The 24,308-nt window shown below is 42.9% G+C and overlaps 1 protein-coding gene across 2 annotated transcripts in view; it reads right to left on the bottom strand.

The window, feature by feature from the left end:
• The window catches only part of LOC147124205 (tudor domain-containing protein 7-like), a 67,373-nt gene extending 45,473 nt beyond the window's left edge, over positions 1–21,900 (bottom strand). For both annotated transcript variants that reach the window (XM_085983860.1, XM_085983863.1), the window contains exons 1-2: positions 21,786–21,900; positions 11,113–11,333 (exon numbers count right to left, since the gene is read on the bottom strand). In XM_085983860.1, the coding sequence (XP_085839986.1) occupies positions 11,113–11,333; positions 21,786–21,858 (294 nt within the window). In that variant the 5' untranslated portion in view covers positions 21,859–21,900. The remainder of the gene's footprint in view (positions 1–11,112; positions 11,334–21,785) is intronic.
• Between the last annotated feature and the right edge of the window lie 2,408 nt (positions 21,901–24,308).

Below are 24,308 nucleotides of genomic sequence, written 5' to 3'. Positions count from 1 at the left end.
TCACCAGTGAGCAGTAACACCGATTAGGGGTTAATTGTTAAACCCAGGCATGCTGTCCCATACACAGTGGTGAATAGGAGCAAATTCTGGATCACCAGACTTGGTTTGCTTATAACAATAGGTTCAACAGTAGTTTGAGTGGTAGTGTATCTACATATGTAGTTAGGAGCTATAGGGGAGTCAGAGTTATACAGCACAGAAAGAGGCCCTTCGGCCCATCGTGTCTGCACCGTCCATCAATCCCTGTCCAGTCTAATCCCATTTTCCAGCATTTGGTCCATAGCCTTGTATGCAGTGGCATTTCAAGTGCTCATCCAAATGCTTCTTGAATGTTGTGAGGGTTCCTGCCTCTACCACCCTTTCAGGCAGTGAGTTCCAGATTCCAACCACCCTCTGGGTGAAAAATATCCTCCTCAAATCCCCTCTAAATCTCCTGCCCCTTACCCTGAATCTATGCCCCCTTGTTATTGACCCCCCCTACTAAGGGGAAAAGTTCCTCTTTATCTACCCTATCTATGCCCCTCATCATTTTGTACACCTCAATCAGGTCCTCCCTCAGCCTTCTTTGCTCCAAGGAAAACAACCCCAGCCTGTTTAGTCTTTCTTCATAGCGGAGGCGCTCCATCCCAGGTAACATCCTGGTGAATCTTCTCTGCACCCTCTCCAAAGCAATCACATCCTTCCTATAGTGAGGCGACCAGAACTGCACACAGTACTCCAGCTGTGGCCTCACCAGCGTTTTGTACAGCTCCATCATAACCTCCCTGCTCTTATATTCTATGCCTCGGCTAATGAAGGCAAGTATCCCATATGCCTTTTTAACCACCTTATCTACCTGTTCCGCTGCCTTCAGGGATCTATGTACATGTACACCAAGGTCCCTCTGACCCTGTGCTTCCTAGGGCCCTATCACTCATTGTGTATTCCCTTGCCTTATTTGTCCGTCCAAAATGCATCACCTCGCGCTTTTCAGGGTTAAATTCCATTTGCCACTTTTCCGCCCATCTGACCAACCCGTTTATATCGTCCTGTAGCCGGAGGCTTTCCTCCTCGCAATTTACCACCCCACCAATTTTCGTGTCATCCGCGAACTTACTGATCATAACTTTTACATTCTCATCCAAATCATTTATGTAGATCACAAACAGCAAGGGACCCAGCACCGATCCCTGAGGTACCCCACTGGACACAGGCTTCCAGTCACAAAAGCAACCTTCGACCATCACCCTCTGCCTCCTGCCACTCAGCCAGTTTAGGATCCAACGCGCCAAGGCACCCTGGATCCCATGGGCTCTTACCTTCTTGACCAGTCTCCTATGCGGGACTTTGTCAAAAGCTTTGCTGAAGTCCATGTAAACCACATCCACAGCATTTCCCTCATCCACACACCTAGTCACCCCCTCGAAAAATTCAATCAGATTTGTCAGACATGATTTACCCTTGACAAAGCCATGCTGACTATCCCCGATTAATCCTTGCCTCTCCAAGTGGAGACTAATTTTGTCCCTCAGAATTTTTTCCAATAATTTCCCTACCACAGATGTTAGGCTCACGGCCTGTAATTCCCTGGTTTATCCCTGCTACCCTTCTTGTATAATGGTACTACGTTAGCTGTTCTCCAGTCCTCTGGTACATCCCCTGTGGCCAGAGAGGTTCTGAAAATTTGTGTCAGAGCCCCTGCAATCTCCTCCTTTGCCTCATACAACAGCCTGGGATACATCTCGTCCGGGCCTGGGGATTTATCCACTTTTTGGCCTGCTAAAACCGCTAGTACCTCCTCCCTCTCGATGCTAATATGTTCAAGTATGTCACAGTCCCCTTGCCCGAGGGAAAGCAATTTGCAAAAAAAGCAATTTTAAATGCTTTGCTGAATTTAAATCAATTGTATAAACATAACTGGCCTTTTTCACATTTGTCACTAGGTGCAATAGGCAATGATGCACATCACTTGATATGCTTGTGCTGAATACACCTTTCAATTTAAGATTAATTTACAATAATCTGACTGGGTTCCCAAGTTCCCTCCCTGACTAAGGATTTACTCTGTCTGCTCCTCTCACAATCCCATTCTCCATCTCCCCCAATACAGATCGAGTCTTCTCCTTCATATTAGAGGCAGAACTTACCAGTACTACTCAGTGTGAGAAACATGGAGCAGTTTAATTCTCCCCAAGGAGTATGTGCAAGCTCTGCCTTCATTAACATAAAACTGACTCTCTAAACCTGGAGAGATAGCAGGAGAGAGAATGGGATGATTGGACTGGCTAACATAGAATTTAAAAAAACAAGAAATAATGTGAGCGAAGGACATTAAGTAGGAGAGAAAAATAAAACCTAATTAGGAGAGGAATAAAGAAGCATCAAGATACATCCAAGCAGACAGAGTATGGCACCAAGGAGCCCGAGTAAAACTATAGTTGGTGGACGTTAAGGGAATAACACCCCAGAGGCTGGAGTCATTCCTGACACAAAGCAAGGTGGCCTTGGATATTGGAGAACAATCACAGCCACAAGGTGATGCTGCAGAAGTCCCTCAGGGAAGTGTCCTTGGCCCAATCATCTGCTTCATTATCATAGAAATTTACAATACAGAAGGAGGCCATTCAGCCCACCTTGTCCGTGCTGGCCGACAAATAGCCTTCCCAGCACTTGGTCCGTATCCTTATAGGCTACGGCACTTCAAGTGCATATCCAAGTACTTTTTAAATGTGATGAGGGTTTCTGCCTTGACCACCCTTACAAGCAAGTGAGCTTTAGACCCCCACCACCCTCTGGGTGAAAACATTTCTCCTCAAATCCCCTCTAAACCGCCTTCCAATTACTTCAACTCTATGCCTCTGGTTATCAACCCCTCTGCTAAGGGAAATAGGTCCTTTCTAACCACTCTATCTAGACCCCTCATCATTTTATATACCTCAATTAGGTCTCCCCTCAGCCTTCTCCATTCCAAAGAAAACAACTCCAGCCTATCCAATCTTTCCTCATAGCTAAAATTCCCCAGCCTAGGCAACATCCTCGTAAATCTCCTCTGCACCCTCTCTAGTGCAATTACATCCTTCCTGTAATGTGACAACCAGAACTGCACACAGTATTCTAGCTGCAGCCTAAGTCACATTCCATCCGAACTTGCACATATATCACTGTTGCTTCATCATCGTTGGGTCAATATCCTGGAATTGCCTCCCTAGCACCATCATGGTAGCTCCATCATCCAAAGACTGCAGCAGTTTAAGGCAGCAGCTCACCATCACCGTCTCAGGCCAACTAGAGATGAGCAATAAATGCAGCTGCACCCAGATCCCGAGAATAATTTTTTATTTTTTTATTTTTATAAAAAGGAAGTAAAATAAAAAAGAAAACAAGAGGGATATGGGGTTTTACATGCCAGGAGGTGACGCCCATTAATTTGAATGACATCCCCAAAATCACATGGAGAATACTCTATAAACACTGCACTCTTGAATCTTCACTTCAAATGGTTCCCATCAGTATATCACCCTATTATATAGCTTAAAATATGCTCTCTCTCGACAGAACCCAAGTTCCTAATCTAAATGCAAGGCTGGGTTTTATGAAAATTAAGTGTAAAAATTTTACATGCTCACCATGTTTTACTGAAAACCAAGTGAAGAAAAAAAACTATGATGCAGCCTTGGGAACGTTTCATTTTCCTTTCCTCTCCCCCACCTCTCCTCATTTTTACTAAAATCCTAACAACATTGGGTCACCTTATCAGATATTTACGCACAGCCTTACACATTAAAGTTATATCCATCCTTCATTGCCTGAGCTTTAGCCTTCTGAGATCTACACTGCCTGCAGCCTTCCTCAGTACCTATACGTGCCAACTTGTGAGCAGCAACTGCTTCCCCACTGCTGCTACGCTGGAATTAATTATTTGTGTTGTCCAGCAGTTTGAAAGTCAAGGACTTTCCCTCCCCTTGAGCACTGACATGCAGTAAGCGCCAACCCTTCTGTTCTACTTGTACATCCCTTTCCGCCTTCCCAGACCTTTCTGCAGAGCAGCTGTATAATGCGATCCCCTTGCCACCCTGCCTAAAGAAATCTAGAACGTAATGTCTAAAGAGCTAGTAAACAAAATCCAACCTTCAAAAACAACTAACATACTCGACTTCTCTGGATATAAGTGCAGGGAGACAGGAGAGGATATGAGTCAAGCCAAGTCGAGCTGAGAGATGCCAAGGTGGATAATGCAGAAAGGTTGAGTGGGCTGGAAGCTCACCACTCAGGAGGGAGATAGAGCTTATTATGATGCAACAAAGGGCTTTATTATTCTAGCTATTCATAGTCAAAGGGCAGAAAACCTAGCCCAATGCATGCAAGTAAATCCAGCAGAGTACAGACTGATGCTGGTGCCCAGTTAACAACTGACAAGCAGGAAAGGCAAGACCTAGAAGCCCTGAATGTATTGAAATTAGAAGTCCCTTTTGTAGCAATGTTTAGTGGCTTTTGGTGGTTAATCTAATGTTTATTTCTCTTTTTGCTCATGAAGTACCCATCCCTGCACCTCTGTCTGCTTCAATCTCAACTTCAGACCCAGCTCCAGCCAGCACATGGCCTTGGGTGAGTTGAACTGTTTTTAACAGTCACGTACATCTGTGCACATCAAATCAAATTATTCAAATCTCCCATCCTCCAGGCAGCCATGGTGACTGATGAAGCATTAATGCAACAGTCTCACTCTCTCAAAACACTGTCATTTTCTGTAATCCAAGTGGCATGTGTTTAGCTAAAGGTCAAACAAAAGAAGGAAGTGCCACAGGTATTTGACCACGGCTCTGAATGGCGAGACAGGTAAGAATTTGTATTCTAGTAATAAATTCAGGTATGATTTCCTAGGGAACATGAGAACATTATTGTGTGTGATTTTTGTGTGTGCGCGTATGCGTGTATACGCAAACTTGCTTGCATGGTGGTACATCACTGTACTTTACCTATGGTATGCACAGTGGAACAAAGAATAAATAATGCCACAAGTGCTCCATATCTTTTGCCTCTCTCTCGCATTCCTGGCCAGTATACAAGAAAAGTCTGATCGTCAATCCTTCTTCCGTCTCTACCTCCAAATCTGTGAACCACTCCCCCCACCCACTCCATCATAGTCTTTCGCAATCACACTCTTTCATCAATACAATTATGGTCAATGCTCCTCAGAACTTTCTTCCCTGTTGCTCATGAGCTCAAAAATTACTTGTGGTAAAAATGAATTTGGTCATGATAAGAGCAGTTAAAAACTAGGTTCACCCACAGAAATAATGTTCTAGCTTAGCTTAATACAATTGTTATAAATTTTAGTTAATTTGCCTGCTGTGTGAGGGGGAGGGGGTGGAAGTGGGAAGGCACGCAATTCAAATACGAATATCTTGTGGGATTTGCTTAAATACGTGTTTGCTTGATAGATTTTTTTTAAATTGTTGTTTAAATTTACTTGGTCCCATCCATTTTTGAAGGTAATTATCAATTGGTCTAATTCAAATGTCAGTCTGTCTGGAGCCTTTAGAGACAGGGTCAGGCCAGATAACTTCAATTGACAGCAAGAAAAGGAAAAGCTACATAAGAAAATTATGTGAATTATAGTTTGCAACTGCTATGCTAAACTATTTGCCAGTGAGTTTTTACATCATCGAACAGTTTTCTGTTAAGCATGTTGCAGGTCATTCAACCCACGAGCTCCATCTTTGTGACTAGAATATCTTATTTCTTCCCTCTCCCTTTTCCCAACCACACTAAAATGCTTGCTTATATTGGTTTTCAGTTTCTGAAATTTTAATTGATCTTTTCTCTTCACAGATGCAGACTAACTTGTTTTATTTCCAGCATTTTCCATGTTTATTTCAGATTTCCAGCATCTGCAGTTTTTCTTTATTCTTATTCTAACACTTTCTTCAGCCGGAACTCAAAACTGACCTCCCTCACTCTTTCCTTCCCCTTACAATCTGCAAGCTTTAAAAGGTTTTCCGCCGAACCAATACTACTGGATTTCTCTTAACTCCCGCCTCTTTTTAATTCTCTTCCCTGTCCCCTTTTCTCACAAAATTCTCCCCTCTTCTGAAAACATTGATTCCTTCTTGGGTATAGTTCTATGGACAGTGGTAGCTCTCTGATAATAATGGCCCCTTGGGCAAAGTATCATGCATATCAGTGCCACCAGGATAGCTGAAATTACAGTTGAGTCTGATCCAGTTCTCATCTGACATCCACACACAAGCATTTCCAGCAGATGTCCCTCAACAGCTTTCACAGGAGGGAACACTAGCTGATATCTTTCTTCCCACCAGCCCTCCCCCCGACCACCCAAACTAGGCATATTACAGTTAACTGTAGCACCATGGCTGAAATCAGCCAATTCAGCAGAGACCAGGGAATTCAATTAGAACCATCCTGGTCTGTATGGCTCAGCTGCACACTGGATAAATTTGCTAAAATCATTGGGGTCACTTATTTCTATTCTTTTCAACCATGGCACAGCATCAAGAGCCTTACCCTTCATTTTCTCAAAAATAAAATTATCTGTACAAATTGCTTTATATGCTAGTTATTTATAGCATCTGGACTTGAAAATATATCAGCAGTACATAAATACTTGAAACTGGCAAAAAGCATAAATATTAAGCTTCAGGACAACTGGAAATATTGAAAATGGAAATGGCTCCCCTGGAGCAGAGACAAAGGTTAAAATGTAGAGAAAATAAAGCAATGACCAGGACTGACCAAAAATAAAAGGAAAATAGCAAATGAGAGCCTGGATAATTTATGACATATTTAAGCACAAAGAACTACCAGTCAGATGGATTAATAGCTCTGTTTAAGGATGCAGTAGCAAAACACACTTCCGCCATTTAGGGTGTAGGCAGCTTAAAAATATAAAAGAACAATGATACAATGCACCAAAAGCCAATTTCTGTTTTTGTTCATTACATATGTAACCAATAGTGAACAAAAACTTTGATTTAGCGTATCTGTTTCATAAAAAGGAGGATGATCTGATTTGGTTAAAAAAAAACTAGATTGACTACACAATTTTTAATGAGTTTTCCATCTCTTTCCACATTACACATTAAAAATACAGTTTCAATAATTTGCAACATGATCTCTTATGGAAAATTGTAAAGACTTCATTACAGGTGAGCATCATTTATAGACAAACTCTCATAGTATCTAAAGATATGTCTAAAATACAAGAGCATAGAATCTATTCATACTGCAATGCCCCACCCATTAAAATTTATTACAGCAATATTTTAAGTCAACTCACCACATTTTGGAAATATGTAGCCATCTTTTGCAGATTTCATCCACTTTTAGCAATATGCTTCATTTTCAGTAGTACAATGCAGGTTTTGTTCTAATCTATTGCCTTAGACTCTCCCGTCAATCATTGTGACGTTGCTTTTGCACACAGCACAGTTAAGGGCAGATGCAAAATTGCAATGCTTGCTGGAAAGCTGTTTATATCAGAGAAATACCCAGACCCCACTGTAAGAGTTTCCTTCACAAGACACACACACACACAAAATCATTGGTGCACTGTCACTCTTAAAAGCATTAGTAAAAGATTTCTAATAAAGCAATGGAATGACACAGCATGAGGAATTAGTACTGGAGCTGAAGCCCAACCTGGGGGGGGGAGGGGGAGGAGGAGCTGTACAGCATTTGAAAAAGTGAGTGATTTTGAGATAGTCTAGGAAAGCTTTACACTGATTTTCAGTAGTCTAGATGTTTGATAGATGCAAGACAGTGCAGTTCCCCAACATGTTAAGGGGAAAAATATTAGCTGGAGAAATACAGTCAGTCAGTCAGTCATTCTCCAATGGCAGAATAATTTGCTTTGATAATATGTCAAAACTAGTTTGAATAGTTTGGTTAAATATTTACAAAGATTTCTGATTTTAAATGCATCTCTCTTTTGCACCATAGAAAGACGGAAAGACTTGCATTTATATAGTGCCTTTCACGACCTCAGGACGTCCCAAAGTGCTTTACAGCCAATGCAATACTTGTAATGTGTAGGCATTGTTGTAGTGTAGGAAGCCATCTCCCACCCTAGACTATATTCAGAAATCACTGCAGTGCATCTGATCTTGGGGGAAATACTGCTCATTGTAAAACAAATAGAATGAAAACTACAAAGATGGTAAATGGACTTGGGGTAAGAAGGATTGTCAAATATCAGTAATGTAAATAAGTTATCCATTGTGGATGAACGTTACAAGATTATGACAGGATTACTATGTCAGAAAAGGGAGAAGTGAAAGGATTATATTAAAAAGGGGGCCGTACGGCAGTTTCTAATCGGGTGTACACAAGCAAAGGATTTTCAAAAAAATGACCATATATGTAGCAAAGGGCCAGATTATAATATTACGAAAAGGAAGTGTCCAAGGGCGAGACTCATGGTTGAAATCACTGAATTGTGCCAAATGGTACCACACAAGTGAAACGTCTCTGGTGACCATAACCCTTCAGCCTGTAACGATTAAATGTTCTCACTGTGGCCCATTCTAATGACCAATGGTGATTTAGTGGGCCTTAGCTAGAGTGCAATGCTCACCTGTAATGAAAACTTCACAGGCAATTTTCCACTGGAATTGGTGAAGCACAGCTGCAGAGAGCGCAACAATTTTATACTATTGCTTTTCCCAATGTCTTGGGCCTAACCAACTGCAGATATATGAAAATAAGCACATTCACAGTTATAATTCCTTCATACTTGAGCAATTTTTTCTGCTTGCAATATCTGAATATATAGCGACTGACTACAATGCTTTTTGTTAGGAGACATAGGCCAAGAACTGAAAGTGGCTCATCATCCTGTTGGACACCTCAGACGCCAGCAGAAAACAGGTACAACCAGGCACACAAGACACTTTTCATCATGGACATTTTTTTTTTTTTTTTTTTTTTTTTAAAGTATCCTCAAGCAGCAACTTTGGTGCCTTAACAACCTGGGCAGGAGACTTGCAATTAAAGATGGAGGAATTGACACAAAATGACTATGGTCTGATGCATGCTTTCTAAAGCCACCATCAAAAAAAGGCTTTGCTTCAAACTGAATGACAAACACACCTGTGCCATGGCAGAAGATGGTGATATAACATTGCCTTGGGATGCCAGGAACAATCTGATTTTCACCCATTTCAGTTGGGGCAATCTCCAGTATCAAGTTGAGAAATTTTGTAGAATAGTCTTGCTGATAACAAGCACACATAGGATCCCATCCTACCAAACTTAAACCTATAGAAAACTTTACAGACTTGTACATTCCAATTGATATAGACAATAAAGTATCTGCAACAAGGAACCTGTTTGCTACTAGTAACCAGTTCCATGACCAATACTTATTTTTGCCACGTGTAAAGTCAAAAGTACATCAGTTTGGTTCAGTTGCACCCAAGTCAGAAGATTGTGGGTTCAAGCCTCACTTCAGACTAAAGCACATACCTAGGCTCACATTATGGTGCTGCACTGAGGGATTGCTGTAACGTCTTTTCACATGAGACATAAAAGCACCTGCCTGCCCTGAGGGACGATAAACATCACATACACTATTTGAAAAAGAGCTGGGAGCCCAGTGTCCCAGCTAATATTCCTCCTCCAACTAAAACCACCAAAAACAGGTGATCTAGCCATTCATTCATTTGAAGTTTGTCGGAACAACAGTGACTGCACTTCAAAAGTACACTCAAATTATTAAGCACTAAATTCCAAAGTATTAGTTAATTGAAAATATTTTAGTACAAAAACAACTTTGAATTTTCAGGAACATAGTAATTCATTGGTTGATTGTAAAGCACTTTGGGGCATCTCGAGGATGTGATAAGATGCTATACAAATAAATGCAAGACTTTTTTTTGTTTCATGCATACATCAAATGCAAACATAATGCTGTAAACCAATTTTTTGGCATTGCATGAGTGCTAACTAGACTTGTCTGTGTATACTTCAACCCTGGGAGTTTATTTTTCTCTGTTATTTTGTCCTTGTAAATTGACTGTTTATAGATTTAAAAAAACATATTTCTTCAATTTTACAAACAAAAACTAGAATAATTTTGCACCCTCATATCTTAACTGTCACGTGGCTGAAAGCCATTTTTTCTTTCTCCAATAAAAGGAATAATTTCTAGATTGCTTACCAGGTTCAATGTCTGATATGCATTTTGTTAACCCCTCAAGATATAAGGGCTTTGAACTATGTCCTTAGGCACCATTGCTGCATAAATTGTAAGCAACCCCCCCCCGCCCCGTTTGAAGGATTTAAAAAAATGAAGTTATAAGGCTAAAGGGATCAAGGGATATGGGGAGAAAGCAGGGACAGGGTACTGAATTTGGATGATCAGCCATGATCGCATTGAATGGCGGAGCAGGCTCGAGAGGCCGAATGACCTACTCCTGCTCCTATCTTCTATGTTTCTATACCATTGAATATTTTTGCCAAGGGATCTCTCTTGGCATTCATGGAGTAAAATATTGTTTGGGAGTACTTCTGTGTACTTGTTTTCCAGATTTGCTAAGAATGGATTGTTTAAAAAGTTTTTTCAATTAAATTAAACCTATCCCAGTTGAAACCTTACCACTGGCTGTCTTCGATCTGAAAAATTGCAAGCATGGCAATAAAAAGCCAAATGAGTTAAACAAAATATTTCTGGGTTAAGATGATAATTAGGTGTACTTTGCAACACTGAACATGTTAACTGAACAAAAAGGGTCACTTTGAAACTGCTTTGTGAGGTCATCCATGTCAATACAATTCTTTACACTCACAACCCAATCACAGTGCTGAAAAAGTCATTCTTCAAAAGCAACTCAAAAGGAATAAGCTGTAGTTATCATAGACCAATGGCAGATGAGATTTTTCAGTCAGATTGTTCCAGTGGACCAATTACAGTGCCCATAAAAATGCCAGTGTTAAATCCACCACTCAAGATTACATTGCGATTTTAATTCTGCCTCCCCAAGTAACAACTGCTATAAAAGGAGAAGGAAGGAGAAAGAGGGAGAGTTGAAAAAAAGATGAGCATATCTAAATTTGAAAAATGCATTCAAAATTTTATTTTGGAACGACTCATCAGGTATTATAATGCCCACTCACTGTGCATACATGGGTCCAATGCTCTAACTGCTTTAAAGCATCTTGCTGGAGATCCTCATTGAACATCTTTCTGTACAACTGTGGCAATTTTGAGACCCAAATTCCATTGCTGTATTTGCCCATGATTTCCTTCAGTCGGGACTGTACCAACTCACTATTGTAGGTAGATTGAGGTGCTGATCGATGGCATTTTCCTGTATCCACGACATCACTCCAAATAGCTACAAATTTGGGGGAAAAAGTGCATCAAAACCTACTATAAGCTGTCGTCACTATACCAAAATTCATGGGAATAAGTTCATATTCAAACGTATTAACACGCACCGAGCATTAGTGATATAGAGTCATTGTACCACTGGGACTCATGGAGTTCAACTGGTCAGCTGTAATACAGGCCAGCCACATACATGTTCACCAGGCTGTACTATGCTACTAGTCTTCATACGGCAGGCAATAAACATCAAGTAATCAGGCTGTTGTAGCTGTGACTTCCACCACAGGCCACATTAGTGGGGCAGTATATTAAACAGATGCATGTCAGACTAGATGTAGGTTAAAAGATAATTCACTATTAAAAGAACACATAACATGGCTGAAAGGGCAGGAATGGCAGCTCAACATTCCTGGTTACAGGATTTTCAGACGAGAGAGGGGGGGTCGCAATATTGATTAAAGAATCAATTACAGCTGTGAGGAGGGAGGATATCTTAGAAGGATCATCAAATAAGGCCATATGGGTTGAACTGAAACAAAAAAAGGGGCAATCACACTGCTGGGAGTGTACAATAGACCTCCAAACAGTCAGAGGGAGATAGAAAAGCAAATATGTAGGCAAATTTCTGAGACGTGCAAAAATAGGGCAGTAATAGTAGGGGGTTTCAACTTCCCGAATATTAACTGGGATAAAATTAGTGTGAAAAGCATAGAGGGAGCAGAATTCTTAAAATGCATTCAGGAGAACTTTTTTAGCCAGTATGTAGCAAGCCCAACAAGAGAGGGGGCAGTTCTGGACCTAGTTTTAGGGAATGAACCTGGGCAGGTGGCAAGGGTATCAGTGGGAGAGCATATTGGTGGTAGTGATACAGCAGGCACCTCAAAGCACTGGAGAGATACCACCAACGCTGCCTCTGCAAGATTATGCAAATCCATTGGCAGGATAGGCGCACCAACGTCAGTGTTCTTGCTCAGGCCAACATCCCCAGCATCGAAGCTCTGACCACGCTCAATCAGCTCCGATGGACAGGTCACATTGTCCGCACGCCCGATACGAGACTCCCAAAACAAGCGCTCTACTCGGAGCTCCGGCACGGCAAGAGAGCCCCAGGTGGGCAGAGGAAACGCTTCATTCAAGGACACCCTCAAAGCCTCCTTGAAAAAATGTAACATCCCCACCGACACCTGGGAATCCCTGGCCCAAGACTGCACAAAGCAGAGGAGAAGCATCCGGGAAGGCGCCGAACACCTCGAGTCTCTTCGCCGGGAGCAAGCGGAAGCCAAGCGCAGGCAGCGCACGTCAACCCAAGCACCCCACCCACCCGCCCCTTCAACCACCGTCTGCCCCACCTGTGACAGAGATTGTAGGTCCCGCATTGGACTCATCAGTCACCCGAGAACTCATTTCTATTGTGGAAGCAAGTCATCCTCGGTTCCCGAGGGACTGCCTAAGAAGAAGAGTGATCATAATTCAGTTAGATTTAGGGTGGTTATGGAAAAGGACAAGGACAAACCAGGAATAAAAGTTCTCAATTGGGGATAAGCTAATTTTACTCAGCTGACAGATGATTTAGCCAAAGCGGACTGGAGACAGAAACCTGAAGGTAAATCATTGTCTGAGCAGTGGGAGGTTGACAATGAACAAGAAAGTTGCAGACTGCAGGAAGATATCAATGGACTGGTCTGGTGGGCAGAACAGTGGCAAATGAAATTCAATCTGGAGAAGTGTGAGGTAATGCATTTGGGGAGCGTTAACAAGGCAAGGGAATACACAATAAATGGTAGGATACTGAGAAGTGCAGAGGATCAGAGGGACCTTGGGAGTGCATGTCCACAGATAACTGAAGATAGCAGGACAGGTAGATAAGGTGGTTAAGGCGGCATGCGGGATACTTGCCTTTATTAGCCGAGGCATAGAATATAAGAGCAGGGAGGTTATGCTTGAACTGTATAAAACACTAGTTAGGCCGCAGCTAGAATACTGCATGCAGTTCTGGTCACCACATTACATTTCATTGCTAACTGCCGCCGTGACATCGGCCATCTCCATTTCTCTGCTCCCCTCACTCACTCCAACCTACCTCCCTCTGAACTTGCAGCACTCCATTCTCTTAGATCCAACCCTGACATTGTCATTAAACCCGCTAACAAAGGGTGGTGCTGTTGTTGTTTGGCGAACTGACCTCTACCTAGCGGAAGCTGAACGCCAACTCTCTGACACCTCCTCCTACCTCCACCTGGACTATGACCCCCGCCACCGAACATCAAACCACCGTTTCCAAGACTGTCACTGACCTCATCTCCTCTGGAGATCTTCCCCCCCCCGCTGCCACCAACCTCAGTTCCCCAACCCCGCACAGCCCGCTTCTACCTCCTTCCCAAGATTCACAAACAGGACTGCCCTGGTAGACCCATCGTTTCAGCCTGTTCTTGCCCCACAGAACTTCTCCCTTCCTATCTTGACTATCTTTTCTCCCCTTGTCCAGTCTCTTCCCACCTACATCCGCGATTATTCGGACGCCCTCCGCCACTTTAACAGTTTCCAATTTCCTGGCCCCAACCGCTTCCTTTTCACCATGGACGTACAATCCCTCTACACCTCCATCCCCCACCAGGATGGCCTGAGGGCGCTCCACTTCTTCCTTGAACAGAGGCCTGACCAGTCCCCATCCACCACCACCCTCCTCCGCCTGGCTGAACTTGTTCTCACATTGAACAACTTCTCCTTTGACTCCACTCACTTCCTCCAAATCAAAGGTGTTGCCATGGGTACCCGCATGGGTCCTAGCTATGCCTGCCTTTTCGTGGGCTATGTGGAACAATCTTTGTTCCAGTCCTACTCGGGTCCCCTCCCTCACCTCTTTTTACGATACATTGATGACTGTATCGGTGCCGTTTCCTGCTCTCGCCCCGAACTAGACAATTTCATTCACTTTGCCTCCAATTTCCACCCTTCCCTCACCTTCACATGGTCCATCTCTGACTCTTCCCTTCCCTTCCTCGACTTCTCCGTCTCCATCTCTGGGGATAGGTTATCGACCAATATTCACTACAAGCCTACTGACTCCCACAGCTACCTGGACTACACTTCCTCCCACCCCGCCTCCTGTAAGGACTCTATTCCATTCTCCCAGTTTCTCCGTCTCCGCCGCATCTGCTCCGACGATGTCACCTTCCACACCAGTGCTTCAGACATGTCCTCCTTTTTCCACAACCGAGGACTCCCCTCTACCGTGGTTGACACTGCCCTCGACCGTGTCAGTTCTATCTCCCGCACTTCTGCCCTCACCCCTGCCCCTCCCTCCCGGAACCACGATAGGGTTCCCCTTGTCCTTACCTTTCACCCCACCAGCCTCCACATTCAATGGATCATCCTCCGGCATTTCCGCTACCTCCAAAGTGATCCCACCACCAAACATATCTTCCCCTCCCCTTTCAGCATTCCGTAGGGACCGCTCCCTCCGAGACACCCTAGTCCACTCTTCGATCACCCCAAACAGCCCTTCCCCTTCGCCTGGCACCTTCCCGTGCAAGCGGAGGAGATGTAACACCTGCCCCTATACCTCCCCACTTCCCAGGGCCCCAAACACCCCTTCCATGTGAAACAGCGATTTACTTGTACTTCTCGCAATCTAGTATACTGTATTCGCTGCTCACGATGCGGTCTCCTCTACATTGGGGAGACCAAACGCAGATCGGGCGACCGTTTTGCAGAACACCTCCGTTCAGTCCGCAAGGGTGACCCCGAGCTTCCGGTTGCCTGTCATTTTAACTCACTGCTCCATTCCCATTCGGACCTCACCGTCCTTGGCCTCTTGTATTGTTCCACGGAAGCTCAACGTAAACTCGAGGAACAGCACCTCATCTTCCGATTAGGCACTTTGCAGCCTTCCGGACTCGATATCGAGTTCAACAATTTCAGATCATAACCTCGGCCCCCATTAATTTTTTACCTGTAATTTTTCCACTCCTTTCCTCCCCCCCCCCCGCCACCTTTCCTTCTGTTTCACTCTCCCACCTGGCAGCTATCTCTTGCCCTGCCAGTAAACTTCACACCTAATCTCAGCCTATTACCATCTCGTCTGGCTTCGAACACCTTTTATTGTCTCTTCTACTTCTTTTGTCTCTTTCACTTCTTTTGTCCGATCGCAGCCCTGCCTTCGATCTATTTTCTTTTCTTTCCAGTTTTGAAGAAGGGTTTGACCCGAAACATCGACTCAAATTTCTCTCCACGGATGTTGCCTGACCTGCTGAATTTTTCCAGCATTTTCTGTTGTTATACAGGAAGGATGTGATTGCACTAGAGGGTGTGCAGAGGAGATTTACAAGGATGTTGCCTGGGCTGGGGAATTTTAGCTATGAGGAAAGATTGGATAGACTGGGGTTGTTTTCTTTGGAACAGAGGAGGCTGAGAGGGGACCTAATTGAGGTGTATAAAGTTATGAGGGGCCGAGATAGAGTGGATAGGAAGGACCTATTTCCCTTAGCAGAAGGGTCAATAACCATGGGGCATCGATTTAAAGTAATTGGAAGCAGCTTTAGAAACATGGAAAATAGGAGCAGGAGTAGGCCATTCGGCCCCACGAGCCTGCTCCGCCATTCAAGGCAATCATGGCTGATCATCCAAGTTCAGTACCCGGTCCCTGCTTTCTCCCCATACCCCTTGATCCCTTTAGCCTTAAGAAATATAGCCAACTCCTTCTTGAATATATTTAATGAACTGGCCTCTACTGCCTTCTGTGGTAGAGAATTCCACAGGTTCACCACTCTCTGGGTGAAGAAATTCCTCCTCATTTCTGTCCTAAAAGGCCTACCCCTTATCCTTACATTGTGACTCCTGGTTCTGGATTCCCCAACCATCGGGAACATCCTCCCTGCATATAGTCTGTCCAGTCCTGCCAGTATTTTATAAGTTTCAATGAGATCCCCTCTCATTCTTCTAAACTCCAGCGAGTACAAGCCCAATCGACCCAATCTCTCTTTATAGGTCATTCCTGCCATCCCAGGTATCAGCTTGGTGAATCTTCTCTGAACTCCTTCCATGGCAAGAATATCCTTCCTCAGAGAAGGCGACCAAAACTGCACACAATACTCAAGATGTGGCCTCACCAAGGCTCTGTACAACTGCAGCAAGACATCCTTGTTCCTGTACTCAAACCCTCTCGCGATGAAGGCCAACATACCATTTGCCTTCTTAACCGCCTGCTGCACCTGCATGCTTACTTTCAGCGACTGGTGCACAAGGACACCCAGGTCTCGTTGCACTTCCGCTTCTCCCAATCTATTGCCATTCAGATAATAATCTGCCTTCCTGTTTTTGACACCAAAGTGGATAACCTCACATTTATCCACGTTATATTGCATCTGCCATGCTTCTGCCCAATCACCCAACCTGTTCAAATCATCCTGTAGTTTCTCGGATCCTCCTCACAGCACACATGCCCACCCAGCTTTGTGTCGTCTGCAAATTTGGAGATATTACATCTAGTTCCCTTGTCTAGATCATTAATATATATTGTGAATAGCTGGGGTCCAAGGACCGATCCCTGCGGTACCCCACTAGTCACTGCCTGCCACGCTGAAAAAGACCCGTTTATTCCAACTCTTTGCTTTTTATCTGCCAACCAGTTCTCTATCCAAGTCAATACCTTGCCCCCAATCCCATGTGACTTAACTTTACACACTAATCTCTTATGCAGGACCTTATCGAAAGCCTTCTGAAAGTCCAAATACACCACATCCACTGGTTCTCCCTTATCTATTTTACCAGTTACATCCTCAAAAAATTCCAGTAGATTAGTCAAGCACGATTTACCTTTTGTAAATCCATGTTGACTTTGTACGATCCTGTCACTGTTTTCCAAGTGCTCTGCTATTACATCTTTTATAATGGACTCTAGCATTTTCCCCACTACCGATGTCAGGCTTACCGGTCTGTAATTCCCCGTTTTCTCTCTACCACCTTTTTTTGAATAGTGGGGTAACATTAGCTACCCGCCAATCCATGGGTACTGTTCCAGATTCTATCGAATGTTGGAAGATGATCAGCAATGCATCTACTATTTCTAGGGCCACTTCCTTAAGTACCCTACGATGTTGGTTATCAGGCCCTGGGGATTTATAATCCTTCAATCCCATCAATTTCCCCAACACCATTTCCCTACAAATACTGATTTCTTTCAGTTCCTCCCTTTCATTAGACCCTATGTTCCCCGACATTTCTGGGAGCTGATTTGTGTCCTCCTTTGTGAAGACAGAACCAAAATATGTATTTAATTGTTCAGCTATTTCTTTGTTCCCCATTATAAATTCCCCTGATTCTGACCGCAAGAGACCTGCACTTGACTTCACCAATCTTTTTCGCTTCACATATCTATAAAGGCTTTTACAGTCAGTTTTTATGTTCCCTGCAAGCTTACTCTCATATTCTATTTTCCCTTTCTTAATTAATCACTTAGTCCTCCTTTGTTGAATCCTAAACTGCTCCCAATCCTCTGGATTACTGCTTTTCTGGCCAATTTATATGTCCTCTCCTTGGATCTTATGCTATCCCTAATTTCCCTCGTTAGCCACGGTTGAGTCACCTTTTTTGTTTTATTTTTATGCCAAACTGGAATGAACAAATTCTGTAGTTCATCCATGCGGTCTTTGAATGTTTGCCATTGCCTATCCACCGTTAACCCTTTGAGTGACATTCCCCAGTCAATCCTACCCAATTCGCACCTCAGACCATCGTAGTTTCCTTTATTTAAATTCAGGACCCTAGTCTGAGTCAACTACTTCATTCTCCATATTAATGAAGAATTCGATCATATGATCGCTCCGACCCAAGGGGCCTCGTACAACAAGATGGCTAATTAATCCTTTCTCGTTACATAATACCCAGTCTAAGATGGCCCGATCTCTGGTTGGTTCCTTGACATATTGGTCCAGGAAACCATCCCGTAAACACTCCAGGAATTCCTCCTCCACAGTATTGTTACTAATTTGGTTAGCCCAATCTATATGTAGATTAAAGTCACCCATGATGACTGCTGTGCCCTTTTTGCACGCTGCTCTAATTTCCCTTTTAATGCCACCCCCAACCTGCACATTACTGTTCGGAGGTCTATATACCACTCCCACTAACGTTTTCTGCCCCTTGGTATTTCTCAGTTCTACCCATACAGATTCCACATCATCAGAGCTAATATCCTTCCTTACAATTGTGTTAATCCCTTCTTTAACCAGTAATGCTACCCCACCTCCCTTTCCTTTTTGCCTATCTTTCCTGAATATTGAATACCCCTGGATGTTGAGTTCCCAGCCTTCGCCACATTTCTGTAATCCCAATCAAATTATATTCGTTTACCTCTATTTGCGCAGCTAATTCGTCCACCTTATTACGAATGCTCCTTGCATTAAGACACAAAGCCTGCAGGCTTTTTTTTTTTTTTTTTTAACGCTCTTAGACCTATTAGAATTATTATTTACTGTGGCCATGTTTGATTTAAACCGTTGATTTCTCTGACTGCCACTTTTGTTTTTCTCCTTCCTATCTTTTGCTTTTATCCTTGTTTCCCTTTCCTCTGAGGGGATTTGAGAATTTTTTTCACCCAGAGGGTAGTGGGGGTCTGGAACTCACTGCCTGAAAGGGTGGTAGAGGCAGAGACCCTCATCACTTTTAAAAAGTACTTGGATATGCACTTGAAGTGCCATAACCTACAAGGCTACGGACCAAGTGCTGGAAAGTGGGATTAAGGTGGATAGCTCTTTGTCGGCCGGCACGGACAAAATGGGCCAAATGGCCTCCTTGTATGCTGTAAATTTCTATGATTTTATGATAATATACTGATCAAACAGCCAAATAAAAGGCTGAAAGTATGTAGTATTTTTCAGTGGTCATTTCAATATCCAAAATTATTTCCACCCAGAAGGCTGCAGAGTTTTGCTTGGAAGTGAATTACTAAATCCACTATAATGATCACCCTCTACATTAATGGCAAGTTCTGTCCCTCCAAATCAATCAAAAAACTAGTCTGCAATGAAATGAGAGATAATGGTCAAAATATCAACAAATTGTGTTTATGTAGAACCTTTAAGGTAGAGGCATACTCAGCTCCTTCTTAGGCTCTGTCCATTTTTTCTATTAGGAGGGGTGACCAAAAGCTTGGTCAAAAAGGTGAGTTTTAAGACAGTCTTAGAAGTCGAGGGAGATAGAGGCGTGGGAGGATTTAGGGAGGAAATTACAGAGTGTGGAGCCTAGATGGCTGAAGGCACAGCCATGGATTGTGGGTTGAAGGGAGGGAAGGATACACAAACGGCCATAGGCTGATGAACGGAAAGTTCTGGAGGGCGCTGCAGGATGGAACAAAGATGTAAAGCGTTTTAAACAAAAGGATAAATTGGAGACCAGGAGCCTATGTAGGTCAGCAAGGACAGGGGTGAAGTAATGGGTGAATGAGACCTGGTGAGAGATAGGATGTGGATAGCAGAATTTTGGATGAGCTGAGGTTTACAGCATGGAAGATGGGAGGCTAGCCAGGGGAGCACTGGAATATATCTGGAGGGAACAAAGACATTTTTAGCAAAGGGTTAATCAAATGGAACTGCTAATGGATTTCTCTTTATATTAAATTAACTATGTCCAGTAACTTTTCAATTAGAACTGATTTCTCTCGCAGTTTGAATATCCCTTTGATATGGAGAGATCCTGTAACAAGACATTGGGAGGCTTGTAGACGGAATGGCATCTTGTAGATTATTTGTTTGTTAGCTTCATAAGGATACAGGAGAAATCTTGACATTTTTATAATGGTTAAGTGTCTGTAAAGTTGAGGGTGGTTGCATTAATACATAAACGGCTGTATGCGAAGACCACCCTGGAAGGTGACAGCTGTTGAAAGGAAGAAAAACTAACATGCGCACAGGAGTGTTAGAATGCTTTTGGTTGTCCATAAATTTCAGTAACTGACTTCATCCTAAGGATTTAATTGACAGATCAAGCAAGATGTGTAAAGTTGAAGTCATTGACGGGGCCATGAAAGGAGCATTAGGTAATACTAAAACAAACAGGATTGAAAAAACTCTATGAAAGAGTAGTTGCTGGGAAAGACACCTCAGAATTCAATGAAGCCTGATCAGCTGATAACTTAATTGTTAACTTGTGTTGATTCTCCGGTAAACTCGCATGGTTTTGCTGGAAGTGCTGCTTTTGAGTGTATGTTTAATTATCAATAATAGTTATCATGTGCTTAATAAATCTGTGAATGTCTACCTGTAATGCTGTGAACCCTATTATTTTGAGGAAGAACATCCATCCTTTAACAACATGGATGAGAGTTTAAACAGCATATCGGCTGAGTGAAGCTGGCAAAGTTAGAGGTAGAAGTAGGCGGTCTTTGTGATGGAGATGATGCAGGGTCAAATAGGTGAGGTTCAACAGAGACCATGGCTGGGGAGAGAGAAGGAATCAGTGACAAGGGTATGGAGCTTATGGCGGGGGCCAAAGACAATGGCCCTCCCCCTTCCACGGTCTGCTCTCTCCCCCTCTCCTCTGCTTCCCCTTTGCCTCCTCTCCCTTTCACCATACCTTGACATGAAAAATTTATATTGGTCTAGACTACCCATGTGTAATTTCACAGATCAACTATATAGAATATAGTCATATTCCAAATTCCAATAATTTTGGAAGATGACTATTCTAATATTTGGCTAGCTTAAATGCTACTGATGTATTCTGGAAAATTCTGCACACTGCACATGCTCAGACCACGTGAACTGCTTTCAACTAACAGTTACTGCTTTGGGCAAAAATATCAAGTTGAGGCCCAGGCTTTTGAGAAACTGAGGCCTCGGAGTAAATGAAGTAATTAAAAGACAACAAAAAAAATTCAGTGCATAATGTTATTGTGAAATATGTATTTTTTTGCCTTGTATATAAACCTTAGTTTGGACATTAGAAATTTCAGTTACTGAGAAGAGATTGCAGATGAAATTTTTTTCAGAAAGTATTGTGATGTAATTGGTGTGTCAATAAACCATGATGGCATAATCTTTGCACAGTATTTCCATTATAAAATGTTTGCATAATTTGTTCCATACATAATTTGTTCCATACAGAATCCCATTATAAATGTTTATGACGGAAGCTTCCATTATAAATGTCGACATAAAAAGTGTTACATTAATATGTGGACATGAACTGCACCACCACCTCCAAGTTCCCCTCCAAGTCGCACACCATCCTGACTTAGAAGTATATCGCCGATTCTTCATTATCACTGGGTCAAAATCCTGGAACTCCCTCCCCAACAGCACTGTGGGAGTACCTTCACCACACGGACTGCAGTGGTTCAAGGCGGCGGCTCATCGCCACCTTCTCAAGGGCAATTAGGGATGGGCAATAAATGCTGGCCTTGCCAGCGATGCCCACATCCCATAAAAAACAAATTAAAAAAAGATAAAAGCTATCTACGTACCATTTTGTTCACTTGGAATGTTTTTGGCTAAATGCACCTGAAGCTCTTTTTGAAATCTTGGAGGAAAAGTCATGGCTGGCCTTCTCTCCGATCTATAAAACCAAAAAATGCAAAATTATACTAAGATTGAAAATCTTAATTAGTAATCTACTTCTATCCCCCAGGTCTTTTTCAATGAAAGGCAAAGAATAAAAGGACAACTGGGATATGCTTGAAGCTTTAGGTAGCTTTGAGGAGGGTGAGTATCCAGGCTTTAATGGAGTTACTTGCCCTGCAACATGAAGAATGTATAGATACACGGGGATGTTGACACTTTTTGCAGCAGTTCCACGCTGTTTACACAGACTAGCAAGTTATAGAACTAATCATTGTAGACTAATATTCATAGATCAGTATTTTAAATGAGCCTCTCAACCCAGCCAATTCAGGTGTGATGAACACTTTGGACATAGTGGCTGAACAACTTAAAGGCACGTTACTAATTAAAGTGCCACTAATTGTAGAACTAGTCCCATCTAGGAGAGAACCAGTATTGCAATTTTTGACCCTGGCTCATTCTCTGAAGCCCACCCCTTTCAAAGCTGTGCAAATATGAGCAAGCAAGCACCAACTATAGGATTGCTTGGCCTGAAATTCCTGAATGCCCGACAGAAGCTGATGTGGCTAGGTCTGAAGGCAAAAAATGCCTTCTCTTCTATATGATGCTTTTCCATGCAACCTTATTGCATAGACTATATAGTCTTTACTAGGAGTTAGAAATCATGTTCACAAAGCAAATCATGATGGCGACATCATGCACCTCCCAATATTCGCACAGGAGCAATACTGAGGAATATGGTCCATCATCATAACCCAATGTCTATCTTTGCACTTCCTGCACAAAGCAACCTGGGTCATCCAATTGTGAGAGCACCACTGCACACGCTATTGTATCAGGCACCAGCTGAGATAGCCACTTGTACCTTAAAAACATATTGAGTGACAAGCTTAGTACCCCTGTACTACCCACTGAGCACTTCTCTTGGCTAAGGATGGTGTGAAGAAGCCAGAGGTCACTGGCATCTTAAACCAGAGGCACAAACAGCAGCGCTAGGTAGGTCAGTTGACTTGCATAAGGACATTGAAATACCAGACACAGGAACCTCATCAGAATGTTATGGTCACCTTGCATATTATGGTGGACGAGAAATCCATCCAAGGGAGGAACACCACCATCTTCCAGAGAATGCAAGTTCAAGTCCCACCATGGCAGTTTGAGAATTTTAATTCAGTTTTAAGAATCTGGAAATAAAAAGCTGCCTATGAAGCTGTTAGACTGTCATAAAAACCCAACTGGTTAACTAATATCCCCGAGGGAAGAAAACCTGCTTTCTTTACCCAGACTAACTTATATGCGACGCCAGTCCCAAACAAATGTGGTTGACTCCTAGCTGCCCTGTGAAGTGGCCCAGCAAGCCACTTGCACTAAACCACTATCAGGACAATTGGGGATGGGCAATAAATGCCAGCCTTGCCAGCAACACCCACACCCCGAGAATGAATTAAAAATCTTCCAGTCCCTCATATGGTGGACCAGTGGCTGACTGCAATATAATCCAGTGTGGTGGAAGTCAGCTGTTTTGGAAAGCTACTCATTGCTACAAGAGATTGGAAATCAACAGCAGTATTTCTTGGTGCCCCACTGGAAGGTAGAGAACTGTCTGAAGTATTCCTCGTTCTGGTATTCCATCAGGAAACACCACTGATCCCCATCCCCTTTCAACAATTTGAAAGTGCACAGTTGAAGGAGTTGTCTTCTACGAGTGGTACAGTAATAATGGAAGCACAGTGGGCACCATTACAGGCATCCCCACAGAGCAAGAACATGATGGATTTCACAAAGGAAAACGATGTAGTGCACACAATAGGCATATCCACTACACATTTGAAACAAACAGCAAACACTTATTAATGCACTACCTTTGCTTTCTTTCCTGCTGTTGCATTCTTCTGGCTATCTACAGGGCTAGTAATATTTTGGCATTGGGAACTGTGATGATGACAATCCATACTGCAATGACTAATTTACTTCATCCAGTAATCTTTACATACAAGTCTAGGCAATGCCTCCTGCAGACACCAGGTTGATAAAAACTTCATATACTAGTCTGAACAAGTTTAAGTAAGATATTCAAGAGGAATGGGTGCTAAATCAGTTTGTCACTAACTTCTTGTGCTGATGCCACTTTCTGCTCAGGGTGCTAAACGGAGATCTTCATTTAAGGCCATGGTGCAGGTGCATTCTTAATTGATTTTAAGTGAAGCTCTTATTTTACAGCAAGGCTATGCAGTCTACACACTAATTCTTTCGAACACTGAAAAGCTCTCACAATCAATCAGTTAAGACCAAAAAAATGGCTTCCTTCAAGACTATTTTCTCAATAATGAGGCATGTCATTTTGTATACAAAGTTGTAGTCATGTCCTGCTGGGTTCTGCAGATTGAGCAACAAGTCATGAGCCACTGTTGCAAGTTCTGCCCAAG

The sequence above is a fragment of the Somniosus microcephalus genome, chromosome 1 (genome assembly GCF_052327205.1).
Source record: "Somniosus microcephalus isolate GS21.2 chromosome 1, FLI_Smic_1.0, whole genome shotgun sequence".
NCBI lineage: Eukaryota > Metazoa > Chordata > Chondrichthyes > Squaliformes > Somniosidae > Somniosus > Somniosus microcephalus.
The sequence above is the reverse complement of the archived record's forward strand: the minus strand, read 5'-3'. Positions and strand labels throughout refer to the sequence as shown.